This window comes from Salmo salar, chromosome 12, assembly GCF_965601325.2.
Source record: "Salmo salar chromosome 12, fSalSal1, whole genome shotgun sequence".
Classification (NCBI taxonomy): domain Eukaryota; kingdom Metazoa; phylum Chordata; class Actinopteri; order Salmoniformes; family Salmonidae; genus Salmo; species Salmo salar.
The window spans coordinates 19,004,083-19,023,868 of record NC_138302.1 but is presented as its reverse complement, the minus strand read 5'-3'; the positions used below and the strand labels follow the sequence as shown (position 1 = coordinate 19,023,868).

At 40.9% G+C, this 19,786-nt stretch overlaps 1 protein-coding gene across 1 annotated transcript; it reads right to left on the bottom strand.

Annotated features, from left to right (window-relative positions):
• Positions 1-658: 658 nt before the first annotated feature.
• On the bottom strand, positions 659-19,497 carry LOC106591159 (uncharacterized). Its single transcript, XM_082958684.1, has 4 exons — positions 19,330-19,497; positions 7,624-7,738; positions 4,907-5,016; positions 659-4,133 (listed from the first exon to the last, which is right to left on the bottom strand). Exons 2-4 carry the CDS (start codon positions 7,647-7,649, stop codon positions 3,961-3,963), a joined length of 309 nt encoding a protein of 102 aa, XP_082814810.1. The 5' UTR covers positions 7,650-7,738; positions 19,330-19,497; the 3' UTR covers positions 659-3,960.
• Positions 19,498-19,786: the final 289 nt, after the last annotated feature.

The window sequence follows — 19,786 nt, the reverse complement described above, 5'->3', positions numbered from 1 at the left end:
CCGCACACTACATATACACACAGACACCTCTCCCCTAATGCCCCCTCCCCCCGCACACTACATATACACAGAGACACCTCTCCCCTAATGCCCCCTCCCCCCGCACACTACATATACACACAGACACCTCTCCCCTAATGCCCCCTCCCCCCGCATACTACATATACACACAGACACCTCTCCCCTAATGCCCCCTCCCCCCGCACACTACATATACACACAGACACCTCTCCCCTAATGCCCCCTCCCCCCGCACACTACATATACACACAGACACCTCTCCCCTAATGCCCCCTCCCCCCGCACACTACATATACACACAGACACCTCTCCCCTAATGCCCCCTCCCCCCACACACTACATATACACACAGACACCTCTCCCCTAATGCCCCCTCCCCCCGCACACTACATATACACACAGACACCTCTCCCCTAATGCCCCCTCCCCCCGCACACTAAATATACACACAGACACCTCTCCCCTAATGCCCCCTCCCCCCGCACACTAAATATACACACAGACACCTCTCCCTTAACAGGCACAATGTCACATCATCATACCACGTGTGAAATGTGTGTTAGTTACTAGAACGACTGTTCACAAAACTTGAGATTAGTTAGTTCCAAACTTTTTCCTGTGAAAACAGATACTGACATTAAACATTTAACCTTATTTATCGTAAAAAAAATGGATGACATATTTTTCAGATGCAGGAAGGGAACAGCCATACAGGAAGTTAATCTGTGTGTTCCTGTAATGGTGGTTTTCTTCTGTGTGATGAAGTTGTTGACAAATCAAAACTAGTGCTCCACGGTCTGACTTTATCACGATGGTGTGTCCCAAATGGCACCCTATTCCCTATAGAGTGCACTACATTTGACCAGGGCCCATAACCCTATGACAGACACAGCAGTAGTTTAGTCTTCTCTTCTCTGTATCTAAACCCTTATTTAAGGACGATTGCACCCCAAAGTTAAATTGCTAAATATCTTTATCAAATTGCACTAGTGTCATCTTAATGCAGACACACTTGTCATTTGTCCCAATATGGCCACCATCCCTTACCACCCAATGAAAATTAACCCCTACCATCATCCCTACCTCACAACACAGTAGCTATAACCAGGGACAGGAGCTTTCCCTAACCATGTGGCCGGACCAGTAAGAACTTGGGGCGTAGACAACAGTAATTAAAACCTGGAGTTTTTGTCCTGGGCAGATCACATGATCAGGGAAAATCTTCTGTCCTGCTTGCTACCAGGGGAATACTCCAGTCCCTAGCGAGGCATCTATTGAGAACCACTGATAATGCCAACCAATCAGTTGGTTGGCATTAAGATAATGGCGTTTCAGTCAGCTGACCCCAGAACAGATTGAGCCATGTTATGTGGCACAGAGTATGAATTCTTCTAATGCTGGCCTCTAATACTGAGTCTCTGGGCTCTAATACTGAGTCTCTGGGCTCTAATACTGAGTCTCTGGGCTCTAATGCTGCTTTTCCACAGGGACACCGGTGTAAAGTCTGAGTCTTTAGGCCAAGCACCGGTGTAAAACCCTGTGGTGGAAATGTGACAGATCCAAATATGTTCTCTGCCTGCTTGGACACTAGTTTCAACTCCTGAGTAGTTGCGGTTGATGTCGGTTAGAGCTGATCTGGGAACACATTTAGCAGTAGGTAGGTAGCACCGTATGTTGAACGAACGGTTAGGAATGAGGAGGAGGTGTGGGTTTTGGCTCAGCAGATCCTGGATCAGATTCAGCAGCTCGTTGGTTGACTGTGATGTAGAGGGTGAAGTCTAATGACATGTAGCGCACCAAGCAAGCACTACCAGAGGGGAAAACACATGAGAGAGGTAGAGATGAATAGAAAGACATGGATAGAGAAAGATGTGGATCCAAAGAGGGGTGAGAAAAACACACAGATCAAGACGAACAAAGAAAAGAGAGAAACAAAAGAAGGGAATATACACAGAGGGCTGTGGCGGTCATCACATTTTGTCAGCTGGTGATTGTCATGCAAATAACTGCCGATCTCACGGTAATTGACCGCTAATTAGCATAAACATGTTTAGCATCTCCGACTTCAATGCATAGCCTACACGCCACTGATGCGGACCTTTTGGAAAATCTACATTTTAAAAAGTATAATAAATCCATGTAATATAGCCTACACCATCACAATAAATCTATTATTAATTTTAGGCAGGTCTAAAGAAACACTTTGATATGAAGAAAATGTAGCCTATTTCAGAAGAACCGAATAACTGAATAATACTCTGAGTTGTCCTCATGATAAGGCCCTGATCTGGCTATGACATATGGTTGTGGGCTACACTAGTTAATTTAGCAGACTGGATTAGTTTATAATTCCCGTGGCATTATTTTATATTATTTTACATTAAGAACAATACAACTGAACACAGCTGAATAAAATAGAAAGGATATTTTTCCAAACGATTTCTGAGGGAGTGCACACACCCGGCTATTCTGTGTTGAGCGCTTAACAAAGGAACAGGTCTTCCTATATGCTTAATTTAAAGGTATTTATGCAACTTTAGTTGTGATACAAACGCTGGGCTATATGTTTAGGTTTCAAATACATTCGAAGGCCGTACGATGCGACTAATGATGATTTGAAAAAAAGTTGAATGAAAGGGAAGCACTCTGCTCTGTTTCTTGCGCAGGCAGCACACACTTCATCAGTCTCTCATTCACAATTTGACAAGCGCTTGATAATATTCTCACCCATCAGACTATTCTCAATTTAATCTGGTCTTTACATATAGCCTACTAATATATGTGTGAAATTATTTTTTATAAACATAAAAAAATACATGTCATCCGTAGCCTTCACTCGAAAAGCGAATGGAGGTTTCGTGCGGTTACGTTTTTAAAATGCCAAGTAGGGTACACCATTTATAAAGCGGATTAATGTACTTCATTTTAAGAATTAAGCAATAAATATAGCAGTAAGAGAAAGCTGGGATCTTCTTTAAAATAGTGTCCAGTCAAAACTGTTTTCACAGGCGATTGCACAATGATGGCTTATAAGAACAGGTTTCACTAGGCTCTGAAGGCTATGGGCACTCCAACCATGTTCCAGTGTTCTTGGACCTAGAGGCTATGTTTGGAGTTTTTTGGCCACTTTAGTTGTGATACAAACCTTATCAAAACATATAGGTCTATGGGCCATACCACTCGATGCATGCGACTACGATCTAATAAAAGTCCCCAAAAATATGCATGTGCTGTTTCTTGCCTTAGATTGCACACACTGGGTATCATTCACAAGGGATAATATTGTCACGAATCATAATATTCTCAATTTAGTCTTGTCTTTACGTATGCTAAATAATATTTGTGAGATTAGTTTTGGTTTAGAATGGGCCGTTATCATGTACCTGTCATCCATATGCACTTGAATAGCAAACGAAGGCACTTTTCCCTCGGTTCATTTTCATGCCAGTCAGGTAGGCTACTCCGACTGTAAAGCGAAGCAATATGCTTAATATTATGAGAGTTGAGAAATAAATATAGTTAGCCTACAGATAGCTGATGGGATCCTCCTCTTTTTAATAGAGACAATCAAAAGTCTGCCAGGCGCACCAGTTTGTATGCATCAAGAACGGCATCTCTGCTGGGTTTTTCACGCTCAACAGTTTCCTGTGTGTATCAAGAATGGTCCACCACCCAAAGGACATCCAGCCAACTTAACACTACTGTGGGAAGCACTGGAGTCAACATGGGCCAGAATCCCTGTGGAACGCTTTCAACACCTTGTAGAATCCAGGCCCCCGACGAATTGAGGCTGTTCTGAGAGCAAACGTGTTCTTAATGTTTTGTACACTGTGTACAGAGGAGTATAACCGTAAAGACAGAGAACAGAATGAGATGAATGAAGAAAAAGAAGGGTGTGAGTATGATAGTGCTCCCTGAGTAGCGCACCCTAGCTGCAGGTCACATGGAGAGCGCCCATGCCTTGGCGGCTGCCCCCTGTGCCCGCTGCACCGTGCCCTGGCACCCCTCTCTGCCCACCAGCTGGCCTCTCTCAAACAGACCCTCGTGGCTCGTCCCTCCTCTTCCTCCTCCTCCCCCTCTTTCCGGACCTCCATCAGCGAACGTCAGCATACCTGCAAAGGTCATGTTCAAGTTCAGGTTTATGTCATTAACTTAAACCTCTTAAGGATCCGCCCCTTTTTTTGTCAATTTTTGCCTGAAATGACATATCCAAATTTAACTGCCTTTAGCTCAGGACCTGAAGCAAGGATATGCATATTCTTGATACCATTTGAAAGGAAACACTTGGAAGTTTGTGTAAATGTGAAATGAATGTAGGAGAATATAACACATTAGATCCGGTAAAAGATAATACGAAGAAAAAAACAGAGTTTTATTGTATTTGTTTTGTACAATCATATTTCAAATGCAAGAGAAAGGCCATATTGTATTATTCCAGCCCAGGCGCAATTTAGATTTTGGTCACTAGATGGCAGCAGTGTATATGCAAAGTTTTAGACTGAATCAATGAACCATTGCATTTTTGTTAAAAATGTTGTAGATTAACAAGAATTTAAGCTTTCTGCCAATATCAGATATGTCTATGTCCTGGAAAATGTTCTTGTTACTTACAACTTCATGCTAATCGCATTAGCCTATGTTAGCTCAACCGTCCCGTGGAAGGGACCCACCGGTCCCGTAGAGGTTTTAAACCGAAACCTAACCTTACTGCTACACATTAAACCCCCCCCTCTAAATATACAGAATAATTGAAAAATACCCTGCTACAGATTCCTTTTACAAAGTGAGTTGTGTCATTTAACAGTGAGAGAGAGAGAATTAACTCGTTTAGTTCAAAGTTATAAGAGAAGTATAAAGAGAGTGTTGCTGAGATTCTACTGTTTACCGTATCCCTGCACACATCCACTCTTGAACTCTCCTTCGAACTTCATCCCGTCAAAACGACTGAAGACGCCTGCGCCTTGGAACTTCCCCTGAATGAACTCTCCTTCGTACCTGCAAGAGACACACAGATGCACAAACAGTGGGGTGTGTTCATTAGGCACCAAACGGAAGAACACAGACGGAAACAGGGACGAACTAACTGGGTTTGTCCAATAAGAAATGCTCAGGTCTGTGGACAATGCTGTGAAGATTTTCATTTTAGTCATTTAGCAGACCCTCTTATCGAGAGTGACTTACAGGAGCAAGTGCCTTGCTCAAGGCCATATGAACAGATTTTTCACCTAGTCAGCTCAGGGATTTGAACCAGAGACCTTTTGGTTACTGGCCAAGCGATGTTAACCGCTAGGCTACCTCACACAACATGGGCCTACGCTTCGTCATCGAACACCTGGATAACCCAAAGACATATGCAGTGATATTGTTTGTGAACTTTAGTTCAGCATTCAATAGCATCATCCCAAAACTGTTACAAGACACTCCCAGCTGAACGTGTCCAGCTCCATCTGTCAGTGGATCACTGACTTCCTGTCCAACATGATGCAACACGTGAAGCTGGGCAAACACCTTTCAGGCTCTTTATCCCTCAGCCCTGGAGCGCCACAAGGATGCATGCTCTCACCTCTACTCACTCTACACCAATGACTGCACCTCCAATAATGCATCTGTTAAACTACTCAAATTTGCAGATGACACAGCTCTGGTTGGTTCCATCACCGAAGGCGATGAGTCCATGTACCATGGAGAGGTCGACCGGCTAATGGCACGGTGCAGTCGCAATATCCTGGAACTCAACACAGACAAAACCGTGAAAATGGTGGTTGACTTTAGAAAACACCCTCCACAATCTCTCCGCTTCTAGATTGATGGCTCAGCTGTTAGCACAGTTGAATCACTCTAATTCCTGGGCACCATCATCTCCCACAACCTCAAATGGGAGGACAGCATCACGGAGGTCGCCAAGAAGGCACAGCAGCAGACGTATGACTTGCGGCAGGTGAAAAAACTCAATCTCCCAGTCAATCCTGATCCGGTTTTACACATTAATCGTCGAGTCCATCCTCACCTCTATCACCGTCTGGTTTGGGCCTGAATCTGCCCGCTGCAAGGGCAAACTGCAATGCACTGTCCGTTCTGCAGAGAGGGCCATCGGCTGCCACCTGCCCTCCATCGAGGACCTGCTCGACTCCAGGGCAGAGAAGCGTGCAGGAAAGATCATCCCGACCCCTCCCACCCGGTCACCCCCTCCTCCAAAAATGCCCCTCTGGCAGGAGGTTCAGGTCACTCATGACCAAAACTGCCACCTGAAAAGTTTATTCCCCCGGGCTGTGGCCCTCACCAAACAGCTATCTGGCCTATAGAGACTAAAGGACTATGGACTCGATGCTGCACACCACATCAAGCCATCTCTGAACTGTAATCTAAATAACTGCACTATACTGCATTGCACTCTGTTCATCTCTCTGAAAATAGACATATTTATACTAATACTATAAATTTGTACAACCACTGTGTATCAAACGTATACACACTGTGTATCAATCGTAACCTTTGTTTTAACTCAGTTGTCTGTATTCTGTCTATAAATGTTGTCTTTCACTAGCAGCACCATATCACCAAGTAACATTCTGACTATGTTGTCTTTCACTAGCAGCACCATATCACCAAGTAACATTCTGACTATGTTGTCTTTCACTAGCAGCACCATATCACCAAGTAACATTCTGACTATGTTGTCTTTCACTAGCAGCACCATATCACCAGGTAACATTATGATTCTGATTTTAGTTTTCTGTTGCAAAGCGTTTAAAAGTGTTTTTCATTGCTTATCATAATGAATAGGACCCCAATGTCAAGGAGTTTGTTTTGATTGATTGTGTTCAGTTTGTTTTGAGTGGATTCTCTAAAATGTATTTGTTAGGCAGTTGTCTTGGTGCAGAACTATTTAGTGAGCTATGCTGTCATATAATAGATATTATTCAGCTGAGAAATGTCACCAAGATGTCTCTAACAAGAACAGAATGCTGTCAGAACACAGACAAATATAAGCAGAGAACCTTGACCTGAGGTGGGTGGAATCTTCACTGATGGAATGATCCATTCTTCTGTTCTCACCACCTAAGTCTGCTACGTGCTCTGTGACACGGAATACAATACACAGCAAAGAAAAGTCAATTTGTGCAGCGATTAGTTTTACTTTAGCCGCGCAGTGTGTGACGTTGCCAAGATCCTCGTTAAAGCAACTGACACTTAATTATCTCAATCAAGCTTTGCTCTCAAGGTGAAGGAGGTTCGTTATAATCATGTTGCAAGCAACATAAATTGCATCCCAAATGACTTTGTGTGACATCAGAGTAGAGTTGGATCTAGAGGAAAGCGTTGCCTGTTGCTTCTAAAATCCCAACACTAAGAGAACATCTGTTCGCAAAATCACATGGACGTGGTAAGGAATTCAAGCCTTTTCCAGTTAGAAGTAACAAATTGAGAAAATGATCAGGGGAGATATCTAATGCAACACCTTGCCTCAGGGCATCGGTCAAAAGATGTGCTATAAGGGGGAATAGGGTGTCATTTTAGACACAGCTGGCGTTTTAGACGTCAGACAGTTGTAATGTCATTAGCAGGGTCAAAGGTGAAATAGGAATGGTGAGACATTGTTACCTGGATCCATCAGGGAAGACCAGCATCCCACAGCCGTTGAAGAGTCCGTTCTCGAACTGACCCGTGTAACACGTCCCATCACTTAACGTCAGCTGGCCTAGACCATGCCTCAGACCTGGGGGACAGATAAACCAGTTAGTTACTGGCCTAGACCATGTCTCAGACCTGGGGGACAGATAAACCAGTTAGTTACTGGCCTAGACCATGTCTCAGACCTGGGGGACAGACAAACCAGTTCGTTACTGGCCTAGACCATGTCTCAGACCTGGGGGACAGACAAACCAGTTCGTTACTGGCCTAGACCATGTCTCAGACCTGGGGGACAGATAAACCAGTTAGTTACTGGCCTAGACCATGTCTCAGACCTGGGGGACAGATAAACCAGTTAGTTACTGGCCTAGACCATGTCTCAGACCTGGGGGACAGATAAACCAGTTAGTTACTGGCCTAGACCATGTCTCAGACCTGGGGGACAGATAAACCAGTTAGTTTCTGGCCTAGACCATGTCTCAGACCTGGGGGACAGATAAACCAGTTAGTTACTGGCCTAGACCATGTCTCAGACCTGGGGGACAGACAATACCAATTTGTTAGTTAGTTACCAGTTAGTTAGTTAGTTAGTTAGTTACCAGTTAGCCAGGCCATCATTGTAAATAAGAATTTGTTCTTAATTATTTAACCTTTATTGAATAAATAAAGGTTAAATAAAATACACAAATAAGTCAGTAAGTAGTTAGTTAGTTATACATTTATTAGTTATCAGATAGTTAGTCACAAGTTAGTTAGTTATGTTAGTTATCAGTTAGTTACCGAGCAAGCAAGTTAGCGCAAAATAAAATTGCAATAGACCAACTGTCAAAAACATTCTAAAATCCCAAACTGGACAAAAATAAAAAATGTAAAATTCACTCCAAAACGTGAATGAAAGACATCAAAAGACCACCTTATTTTTTATAATAATTGTTCATAAATCACCATGTGGATAAAGGATAAAGATGCCTCATGTGTAAGAGGTTAATACAAGATGAAGAGCTTATTGGACCATATGAAACCATCAGCTCTATAGTATTGCTGCTATATAGACTCTCTAGGTTTCTGCCTATACCTAGAACTTTAAAAAAGCCTGTCTGTCTCGCCTTTATCCTTACAGACTATACAGTACATGAAGGCCTTTATTGGTCAAATCTACATGGCTATTCTTCAGGTAGTTGAGTCATGAAGGAACTGTGAAGTACTATTAATTATAATAGGGCCAGAACACTCAATTGCTCCAAATACCTTACAACCAGAGTCAGGGTCTTTGTCAGTACTTAGAGCTTCAAAATAGTCTATCTAGCTGTCTGTCTAACTATCTATCTAGCTGTCTGTCTAACTATCTATCTAGCTGTCTGTCTATCTATCTAGCTGTCTGTCTAACTATCTAGCTGTCTGTCTGTCTGTCTGTCTGTCTGTCTGTCTGTCTGTCTGTCTGTCTGTCTGTCTGTCTGTCTGTCTGTCTGTCTGTCTGTCTGTCTGTCTGTCTAACTATCTGTCTGTCTGTCTGTCTGTCTGTCTGTCTGTCTGTCTGTCTGTCTGTCTGTCTGTCTGTCTGTCTGTCTGTCTGTCTGTCTAACTATCTAGCTGTCTGTCTAACTGTCTATCTAGCTGCTGTCTGTCTGTCTGTCTGTCTGTCTGTCTGTCTGTCTGTCTGTCGAGCTGTCTGTCTGTCTGTCTAACTATCTATCTAGCTGTCTGACTAGCTGTATGTCTATCTAGCTGCTGTCTGTCTGTCTGTCTGTCTGTCTGTCTGTCTGTCTGTCTGTCTGTCTGTCTGTCTGTCTGTCTGTCTGTCTGTCTGTCTGTCTGTCTGTCTGTCTGTCTTTCTCACTTTTGTCCTTGTTCTTTAGACTATACATGCAGCTTATTTAGAAGTTCCAGGACTGTCTACTCAAACCCACATCACTTGTCATGGGGTGTTTGGGTCTGGAAAAAAAATTTATTGCTCCAAATACAACTCTCAGGGCTTCCAAATTTTCTTGGAAGTTGAAAAGAGGCCGCATGTCTTTCCTTGGTCCTTGCTAACTTCTAGACTGTTGTTTCTTTGGGAGTTCTAGGCATTTTCAAACACACATCTAAGGGTCTCTGTAACATATGTAGTTAAAGAAAATGACACTTTTCGTGGGCAGTTGGATCGAAAGTCATTTAACAGTGAAGTAGGACTAAAACATTTTCTTGCTCTAAGACATACCAATCTCAGGGTCTCTGAATGTACTTGGAACTTAACAAACAGGCTGCCTTGTCACTTTTAGCAAAGAATGTGAGAGAAAAAATGTGGCGAGTAAAAAAAGAAAGAATTCTATTGTAGATGTTTTGTCCTGTCAGTCTACGGAGATTTAACAAATACCCTCTAAGAGGCATTCAAGCCAAGTCTCAACACACTGTATTTTACACCTGTGTGTCATGTAGGCTACAGCCTTCTCCCAATTGTAGCCTACTGAATGAGGTCCACTGCATGGGGTCCACTGAATGAAGTCCACTGAATGAGGTCCACTGAATGAGGTCAGGTGAAATGTTCTGAGCTTCTCGTTGCTCCGTAGGTATTTGGGCAGCAATACGTTTGAATGTAAAGTAGCGGAGCACACAAGTGAACACAGTGGATTAGGATTTAGGAAGGGGGAGGTGAGAGTGAGAGAGGAAGATGAGGGTGGTTTTCTGCTGCCAGCTACTAGTGTACTAAATTAGTATTACACAGTATTAGGATTTAGGAAGGGAGGGAGGAGGGGTGAGAGGAGTGCAGGGAGGAGGGGTGAGAGAGGGGTGAGAGAGGGAGAGGAAGGGGTGAGGGAGGGAGGGGATGGGATGAAAGAGCACAGGGCTGCCAGCTAGTGGTGTAGATTGACTAAATTAGATGTGCCATCTGTCACTATGACTACGCAAACCTCCTCTCTCTAATCTCAGTTCAGTTCTTTTTTTAAATGATTTGGACGGCGAGGTAAAACTAAACTGGCTGTTAGACGAAATACAGTCAAGAGCCTTCCGGAATCAAATGAAATTGTATTTGTCACATGCACCAAATGCAACAGGTGTAGACCTTACAGTGATATGCCTACTTATAAGCCCTTAACGTGTGTGTCTGTATCTGCACCTGCGTGTGTGTGTGTGTGTGAGGGCCGTACGGTGTTGACATGGGATTTGTGTCCCCGAAATCTCAGTGTCGAAGCCAGCCAAGTAGAGTTAAGTAAGAGTTGGAGGCTGAGATTTCACAAGGCTTCCTTCCACTGACTGAGGTCCACTGAATGTTGGTTAGATATTAGGTTTTGTTGTGGAATGGATAGATATTAGGTTTTGTTGTGGAATTGATAGATATTAGGTTTTGTTGTGGAATTGATAGATATCAGGTTATGTTGTGGAGTTGTTATATATTACCTGTTAGATACTGCTGCACTGTCGGATCTAGAAGCATAAGCATTTCACTACACTCACAATAACATCTGCTAACCATGTGTATGTGACCAGTAAAATTTGATTTGATTTGTCAAGCAAGGACGTTAGTCGTCTTACACGAGGCAAGAAGGCTGAAATAGCAACAATTTAAAACTTAAAGGACACGAGAAAGTGTATTTCTAGCCCATGTTTCTCTAACACACATGATCAAGGTCAAATTCCTGAACTGTCAAAAACATTCTGAACGAAAATAATGTATGGGACATGACCTGACAGTTTGACAGAACTATTATCAATGCCACAAGTTGTTTCCAAGCAAGATATGTACAACACACAAACATTTCCCCCTAGTATTACAACTAATTCATTTCCCCCTAGTATTACAACTAACTCATTTCCCCCTAGCATTACAACTAATTCATTACCCCCTAGTATTACAACTAATTCATTTCTAATTCATTTCCCCCTAGTATTACAACAAATTATTTCCCTCTAGCATTACACCTAATTCATTTCCCCTAGTATTACAACTAATTCATTACCCCCTAGTATTACAACTAATTCATTACCCCCTAGTATTACAACTAATTCATTTCTAATTAATTTCCCCCTAGTATTACAACAAATTATTTCCCCCTAGCATTACACCTAATTCATTTCCCCTAGTATTACAACTAATTCATTACCCTAGTATTACAACTAATTCATTTCCCCTAGTATTACAACTAACTAATTTCCCCCTAACATTACAACTAACTCATTTCCCCCTAGTATTACAACTAACTAATTTCCCCCTAGCATTACAACTAACTCATTTCCCCTAGTATTACAACTAATTCATTACCCTAGTATTACAACTAATTCATTTCCCCTGGTATTACAACTAACTAATTTCCCCCTAGCATTACAACTAACTCATTTCCCCTAGTATTACAACTAACTCATTTCCCCCTAGCGTTACAACTAACTAATTTCCCCTAGTATTACAACTAACTCATTTCCCCTAGTATTACAACTAATTAATTTCCCCTAGTATTACAACTAACTAATTTCCCCCTAGCATTACAACTAATTCATTTCCCCTAGTATTACAACTAACTCATTTCCCCTAGTATTACAACTAACTCATTTCCCCTAGTATTACAACTAATTCATTTCCCCTAGTATTACAACTAACTAATTTCCCCCTAGCATTACAAGTAACTAATTTCCCCCTAGCATTACAACTAACTCATTTCCCCCTAGCATTACAACTAACTCATTTCCCCCTAGCATTACAACTAACTCATTTCCCCCTAGCGTTACAACTAATTCATTTCCCCCTAGCGTTACAACTAATTCATTTCCCCTAGTATTACAACTAATTAATTTCGCCCTAGTATTACAACTAATTCATTTCCCCTAGTATTACAACTAATTCATTTACCCTAGTATTACAACGAACTCATTTCCCCCTAGTATTACAACTAACTCATTTCCCCTAGTATTACAACTAATTCATTTCCCCCTAGCATTACAACTAATTCATTTCCCCTGTACAGGGTAATTAGCCTTACTTGTTTAGCTAAAGCAGTAGTGCTACTGGATCAAATCAAATCCAATTAATATTGTATTTAAAGAGCATTAAAAATAGCAACACACTTAACATTAAAACAATACAATTAAAATAATTAAAAGCAAACAAGAAGCCGTAAAATGTGGAAAATAAAAAGTACACAGTCTAAAACAATAAAACCACTAATTAAAGGCCAAGCTTCTGACCAGCTAATAGATTGTGCACACTACTGTACTTACAAGCTGCCCGTCTCTCCTTTCGTCTAGTTTGATTCCAGAAATCAGTTCAGAGTTTAATCTGCTGAACGGTTCTTAGCGTCGCGTCATCGGGGCCAATCTTGTTGTTAGGTCACGGTTGCCACGGTTGCCATGCTAATTTAGCTTTAGCTGAATTTGTCGGCTTTTATGTCAATCAATAGTCCTAGTGCACTACCCCCCCCCCCCCCACACACACACACAAACACACACAAACATCTCTCTCAAAGTTGTCTTTCTTAGCTAATAAAAGACTTGAACGGTGGATGATAAAAGATGCTAAAAGATATGGCATCAGTCAGCCTGTCTCCTGTGTGTCCCACTTCAACCTGTTAGCTATACCTGTCAATACAAACAGATTAATCACCCTTACAACAAGGGAACTAAACAACACAGCAGACACACCAAATGACCTCTCTGAAGCCACCATATGTTTTCAGTTAAACAGAACGCTTTTCTAAAATAGCTCCAAACTTGTTCTCTAGTTATTATGGCATCCTTTATCTCTGGGGTTACCATGACGTCTCGTGTTTTTGTCAAACTGCAAATACTGGTTTGGTCAGTGTAGCGTAAATGTGGATATAACGTGGCTGTATGTGTGTATTTGTTTGCTTGTGTATTTGTATGTGTGTTGTCGCTATGACAGCAGATGGTATATAGTCTGTAGAGAATTGCCGGTGGATACGGATTCTGTTTCTGACCTAGAATTAGTACAGACGACACACACTTATGCTACAGCCTACCACTCCTCTCTGCTGTTTACTCAGAAGCAACAATGTGGACTGAGCTGAGACACCTGAGGCTGACACAGTGACAAATACATCCAGAGGGGGAATGGAGCATGTAAAGTACCTGCTAACTTTACTTTCATGTCTGACGTGTATTGTTGGCGTACATAAATGTTGTATTTATACAGAGTAAAAATATAAACGCAACATGTAGAGTGTTGGTCCCATGTTTCATGAGCTGAAATATAATATCCCAGAAATGTTCCATACGCACAAAAAGCTCATTTCTCTCAAAATGTGTTTACGTCCCTGTTAGTGAGCATTTCTCCTCTGCCAAGATAATCCATCCACCTGACAGGTGTGGCATATCAAGAAGCTGATTAAACATTATGTACATTACACAGGTGCTCCTTGTGATGGGGACAATAAAAGGCCACTATAAAATGTGCCGTTTTGTCACACAACACAATGTCACAGATGTCTCAAGTTTTGAGGGAGCGTGTAATTGGCATGCTGACTTCAGGAATGTCCACCAGATCTATTGCCAGAGGATTTAATGTTAATTTCTCTACCATAAGCCACCTCCAACATCCTTTTATAGAATTTGGCAGTACGTCCAACAGGCCTCACAACTGCAGACCACATGTAACCACGCCAGCCCAGGACACCAACACCGGCTTCTTCACCTGCAGGATCGTCTGAGACCAGCCATAAGGGATAGAGTGATGAGTAAAGTGATAAAGGGATAGAGAGATGAGTAAAGTGATAGAGGGATAAGTAGAGTGATAGAGGGATGTGTAAACTGATAGATGGATAGAGATATGAGTAAAGTGATAAAGGGATGAGTAAACTGATAGAGGGATAGAGATATGAGTAAAGTGATAAAGGGATGAGTAAACTGATAAAGAGATGAGTAAACTGATAGAGGGATGAGTAAAGTGATAAAGGGATGAGTAAAGTGATAAAGGGATAGAGAGATGAGTAAAGTGATAGAGGGATAAGTAGAGTGATAGAGGGACAGAGGGATGTGTAAACTGATAGAGGGATAGAGATATGAGTAAAGTGATAAAGGGAAAAAGGATGAGTAAACTGATAGAGGGATAGAGATATGAGTAAGGTGATAAAGGGATGAGTAAACTGATAGAGGGATGTGTAAAGTGATAAAGGGATGTGTAAACTGATAGAGGGATGAGTAAAGTGATAAAGGGATGAGTATAGTGATAAAGGGATGAGTAAAGTGATAAAGGGATGAGTGAAGTGATAAAGGGATGTGTAAACTGATAGAGGGATGAATAAAGTGATAAAGGGATGAATAAAGTGATAAAGGAATGAGTGAAGTGATAAAGGGATAGAAATATTAGTAAAGTGATAAAGGCATAGAGGGATGAGTAAAGTGATAAAGGCATAGAGGGATGAGTAAAGGGATAGAGGGATGAGTAAAGTGATAGAGGCATAGAGGGATGAGTAAAGTGATAAAGGCATAGAGGGATGAGTAAAGGGATAGAGGGATGAGTAAAGTGATAGAGGCATAGAGGGATGAGTAAAGTAATAAAGGCATAGAGGGATGAGTAAAGGGATAGAGGGATGAGTAAAGTGATAGAGGCATAGAGGGATGAGTAAAGTGATAAAGGCATAGAGGGATGAGTAAAGTGAAAGAGGGATGAGTAAAGTGATAGAGAGATGAGTAAAGTGATAAAGGCATAGAGGGATGAGGAAAGTGATAGAGGGATAGAGAGATGAGGAAGATAGAGAGATGAGTAAAGTGATAAAGGGATGTGTAAAGTGATAAAAGGATGTGTAAAGTGATAAAAGGATGTGTAAAGTGATAAAGGGATATGTAAACTGATAGAGGGATAGAGATATGAGTAAAGTGATAAGGGGATGTGTAAACAGATAGAGGGATGAGTAAAGTGATGAGTGAAGTGATAAAGGGATGTGTAAAGTGATAAGGGGATGTGTAAACTGATAGAGGGATGAGTGAAGTGATAAAGTGATAGAGAGATGAGTAAAGTGATAGAGGCATAGAGGGACGTGTAAAGTGACAAAGGCATAGAGGGATCAGTAAACTGATAGAGGGATGAGTAAAGCGATAGAGAGATGAGTAAAGTGATAAAGGCATAGAGGGATGAGTAAACTGATAGAGGGATGAGTAAACTGATAGAGGGATGAGTAAACTGATAGAGAGATGAGTAAAGTGATAGAGAGATGAGTAAAGTGATAAAGGCATAGAGGGATGAGGAAAGTGATAGAGGGATGAGTAAAGTGATAGAGGGATGAGTAAACTGATAGAGATGAGTAAAGTGATAGAGAGATGAGTAAAGTGATAAAGGCATAGAGGGATGAGTAAAGTGATAGAGGGATGAGTAAAGTGATAGAGGGATGAGTAAACTGATAGAGGGATGAGTAAACTGATCGAGAGATGATTAAAGTGATAGAGAGATGAGTAAAGTGATAAAGGCATAGAGGGATGAGGAAAGTGATAGATTGATAGAGGGATGAGTAAACTGATAGAGGGATGAGTGAAGTGATAGCGGGATGAGTAACGTGATAGAGGGATAGAGAGATGAGGGATAGAGAGATGAGGGAGATAGAGAGATGAGTAAACTGATAGAGGGATGAGTAAAGTGATAGAGGGATAGAGGGATGAGTAAAGTGATAGAGGCATAGAGGGATGAGTAAACTGATAGAGATATGAGTAAAGTGATAGAGGGATGAGTAAAGTGATAGAGGGATGATTAACGTGATAGAGGGATAGAGAGATGAGGGAGATAGAGAGTTGAGTAAAGTGATAGAGGGATGAGTAACGTGATAGAGGGGTGAGTAATGTGATAGAGGGATAGAGAGATGAGGGGGATAGAGAGATGAGTAAAGTGATAGAGGGATGAGTAACGTAATAGAGGATAGAGAGATGAGGGAGATAGAGAGATGAATAAAGTGATAGAGGGATGAGTAACGTGATAGAGGGATGAGTAACGTGATAGAGGGATGAGTAAAGTGATAGAGGGATGATTAACGTGATAGAGAGATGAGTAAAGTGATAGAGGGATGAGTAACGTAATAGAGGGATAGAGAGATGAGGGAGATAGAGAGATGAATAAAGTGATAGAGGGATGAGTAACGTGATAGAGGGATGAGTAACGTGATAGAGGGATAGAGAGATGAGGGAGCTTGAGAGATGAGTAAAGTGATAGAGGGATGAGTAACGTGATAGAGGGATAGAGAGATGAGGGAGATAGAGAGATGAGTAAAATTACAGAGGGATGAGTAAAGTGATAAAGGGATAGAAGGATCTTGCCTTCCCTCCACTCCCCATGGTACTCTTCACCATTGGAATAGGTGAAGGATCCTCTTGTCAGGGTCATATCACACAGGTCCTGTTGCACACACACACGCACACACACACCACACACACACAATTATTATTGGGTTATGATACTATATACCATGATGGGTTATATAACCATGATGGGTTATGATACTATATACCACGATGGGTTATGATACTATATACCATGATGGGTTATGATACTACATACCAAGATGGGTTATAACACTTCATACCATGATGGGTTATGATACTATATACCATGATGGGTTATGATACTATATACCATGATGGGTTATGATACTATATACCATGATGGGTTATGATACTACATACCATGATGGGTTATAACACTTCATACCATGATGGGTTATGATACTATATACCATGATGGGTTATGATAATATATACCATGGTGTGTTATAATACTATATACCATGATGGGTTATGATACTATATACCATGATGGTTATAATACTATATACCATGATGGGTTATGATACTATAGACCATGATGGGTTATGATACTATATACCATGATGGTTATAATACTATATACCATGATGCGTTATGATACTATATACCATGATGGGTTATGATACTATATACCATGATGGTTATAATACTATATACCATGATGGGTTATGATACTATATACCATGATGGGTTATGATACTATATACCATGGTGGGTTATGATACTATATACCACGATGGGTTATGATACTATATACCATGATGGGTTATGATACTATATACCATGATGGGTTATAATACTATATACCATGATGGGTTATGATACTATATACCATGGTGGGTTATGATACTATATACCATGATGGGTTATGATACTATATACCATGATGGGTTATAATACTATATACCATGATGGGTTATGATACTATATACCATGATGGGTTATGATACTATATACCATGGTGGGTTATGATACTATATACCATGATGGGTTATGATACTATATACCATGATGGGTTATGATACTATATACCATGATGGGTTATGATACTATATACCATGGTGGGTTATGATACTATATACCATGATGGGTTATGATACTATATACCATGATGGGTTATAATACTATATACCATGATGGGTTATGATACTATATACCATGATGGGTTATGATACTATATACCATGATGGGTTATGATACTATATACCATGATGGTTATAATACTTTATACCATGATGGGTTATGATACTATATACCATGATGGGTTATGATACTATATACCATGATGGTTATAATACTATATACCATGATGGGTTATGATACTATATACCATGATGGTTATAATACTATATACCATGATGGGTTATGATACTATATACCATGATGGGTTATGATACTATATACCATGGTGGGTTATGATACTATATACCATGATGGGTTATGATACTATATACCATGATGGGTTATGATACTATATACCATGATGGGTTATGATACTACATAGCATGATGGGTTATGATACAATATACCACGATGGGTTATGATACTATATACCATGATGGGTTATGATACTATATACCATGATGGGTTATGATACTACATACCATGATGGGTTATGATACTATATACCATGATGGGTTATGATACTATAAACCATGATGGGTTATGATACTATATACCATGATGGGTTATGATACTATAAACCTCCATCCCAAAGTACTTCATGCCCCTCTAAATGAATGGGTGCATGACTCTTCTGCAAACACCCACAGAGAGCTAACCTGATTGAGACACATTTTGAAGCACAGTTTGGAGCGCTCGCCCAGACAACCCGTGGATTAACTCACACAGAGAGCTGATCTCGGCATTATTTTGCGGTAGGCTACAGTATAGAGACTGTAAAATATTCATATGAGCGCCATGACGTTAGGCTTTTTAAGGATGTGGTCTTTATTCTATTTGCAACTAATGAAAAGGAATTATCAGGCTATAGCCTACAGAACGAACGAATGGCCTACCTGAACTGTAGCTGTGATGGCAGGTCAGGGCGATATAATATTGTCAAGAACACAGATATAGCCTAAGAATGGAAAGTCCATCGAGATATTCCATGGCTCATTGTTGTAAACTAGGCTGTGTCTCTGACACAGGGACGTTTGAAGGATTCTCATCCTCTTTTTTCTCCTCTGGATATAATGATGTTACATCAGTACATTTGAATAAAACCAAAACACTTTTATATATTTAACAATAAGAAAAGGAATCCATGTATTAATAGATATTGTTATTCTCTTAATGCAGCCTATGAATCAATACAATAGAGCGTGTATATGCCCAGTCTAAAATGTTGCCACAGTAACGGTGCGATTTTCCCTTTCACGTAGCCGGCGGATAGCATTGAGAAAATCATCATTGCCACGGCGAATAAACAAACAAATAATTTACCTGGTAGGTATTTTACACCAAGAGAATCCACCTTCCCTACATCACTGACAGAAAACCGGTTGGTGGATGATTCTACACCTTCCAGTGAAAATTAGCTTTCCGTAGCCTCGCATCTCCTGGCAAGAGGCTTCAGCATTATTCCAAGGTGGCGCGGTCCTATTGAGCATCTTTCACTTGACCTTGATTCAAACACTCATCCGATTGGCTGTCTGCTCCTCGTCCAGTGAATCTATGGAAGACATTTTTGTGAAGGGCAACCCCTCATTCAACAGAGTTCGCTGATATAATTAGCCGGAGTGCTCCTTGTTAAACCGTTTGCCCTTGCCTTTTATGTGCCGTCCACGTCTCTGAAGAGATATAAACCGCCATTGAGGCTGCTTTTTAATGATATTATGTAACTTTGGTGTATCAATTTGGTGATTATACTTTGGTGGCGGGTTTCATTGAAAACTCTGAT

What these genes read in the sequence shown, in the direction of transcription:
- LOC106591159 (XM_082958684.1), bottom strand. Translation starts at nt 7,649, where the DNA reads ATGCTGGTCTTCCCTGATGGATCCAG. An exon ending in GTCTTCCCTGATGGATCCAG is followed by an intron (nt 5,017 to 7,623) that starts GTAACAATGTCT and finishes TGTCTCTTGCAG; the next exon opens with GTACGAAGGAGAGTTCATTC. An exon ending in TGGATGTGTGCAGGGATACG is followed by an intron (nt 4,134 to 4,906) that starts GTAAACAGTAGA and finishes TGACCTTTGCAG; the next exon opens with GTATGCTGACGTTCGCTGAT.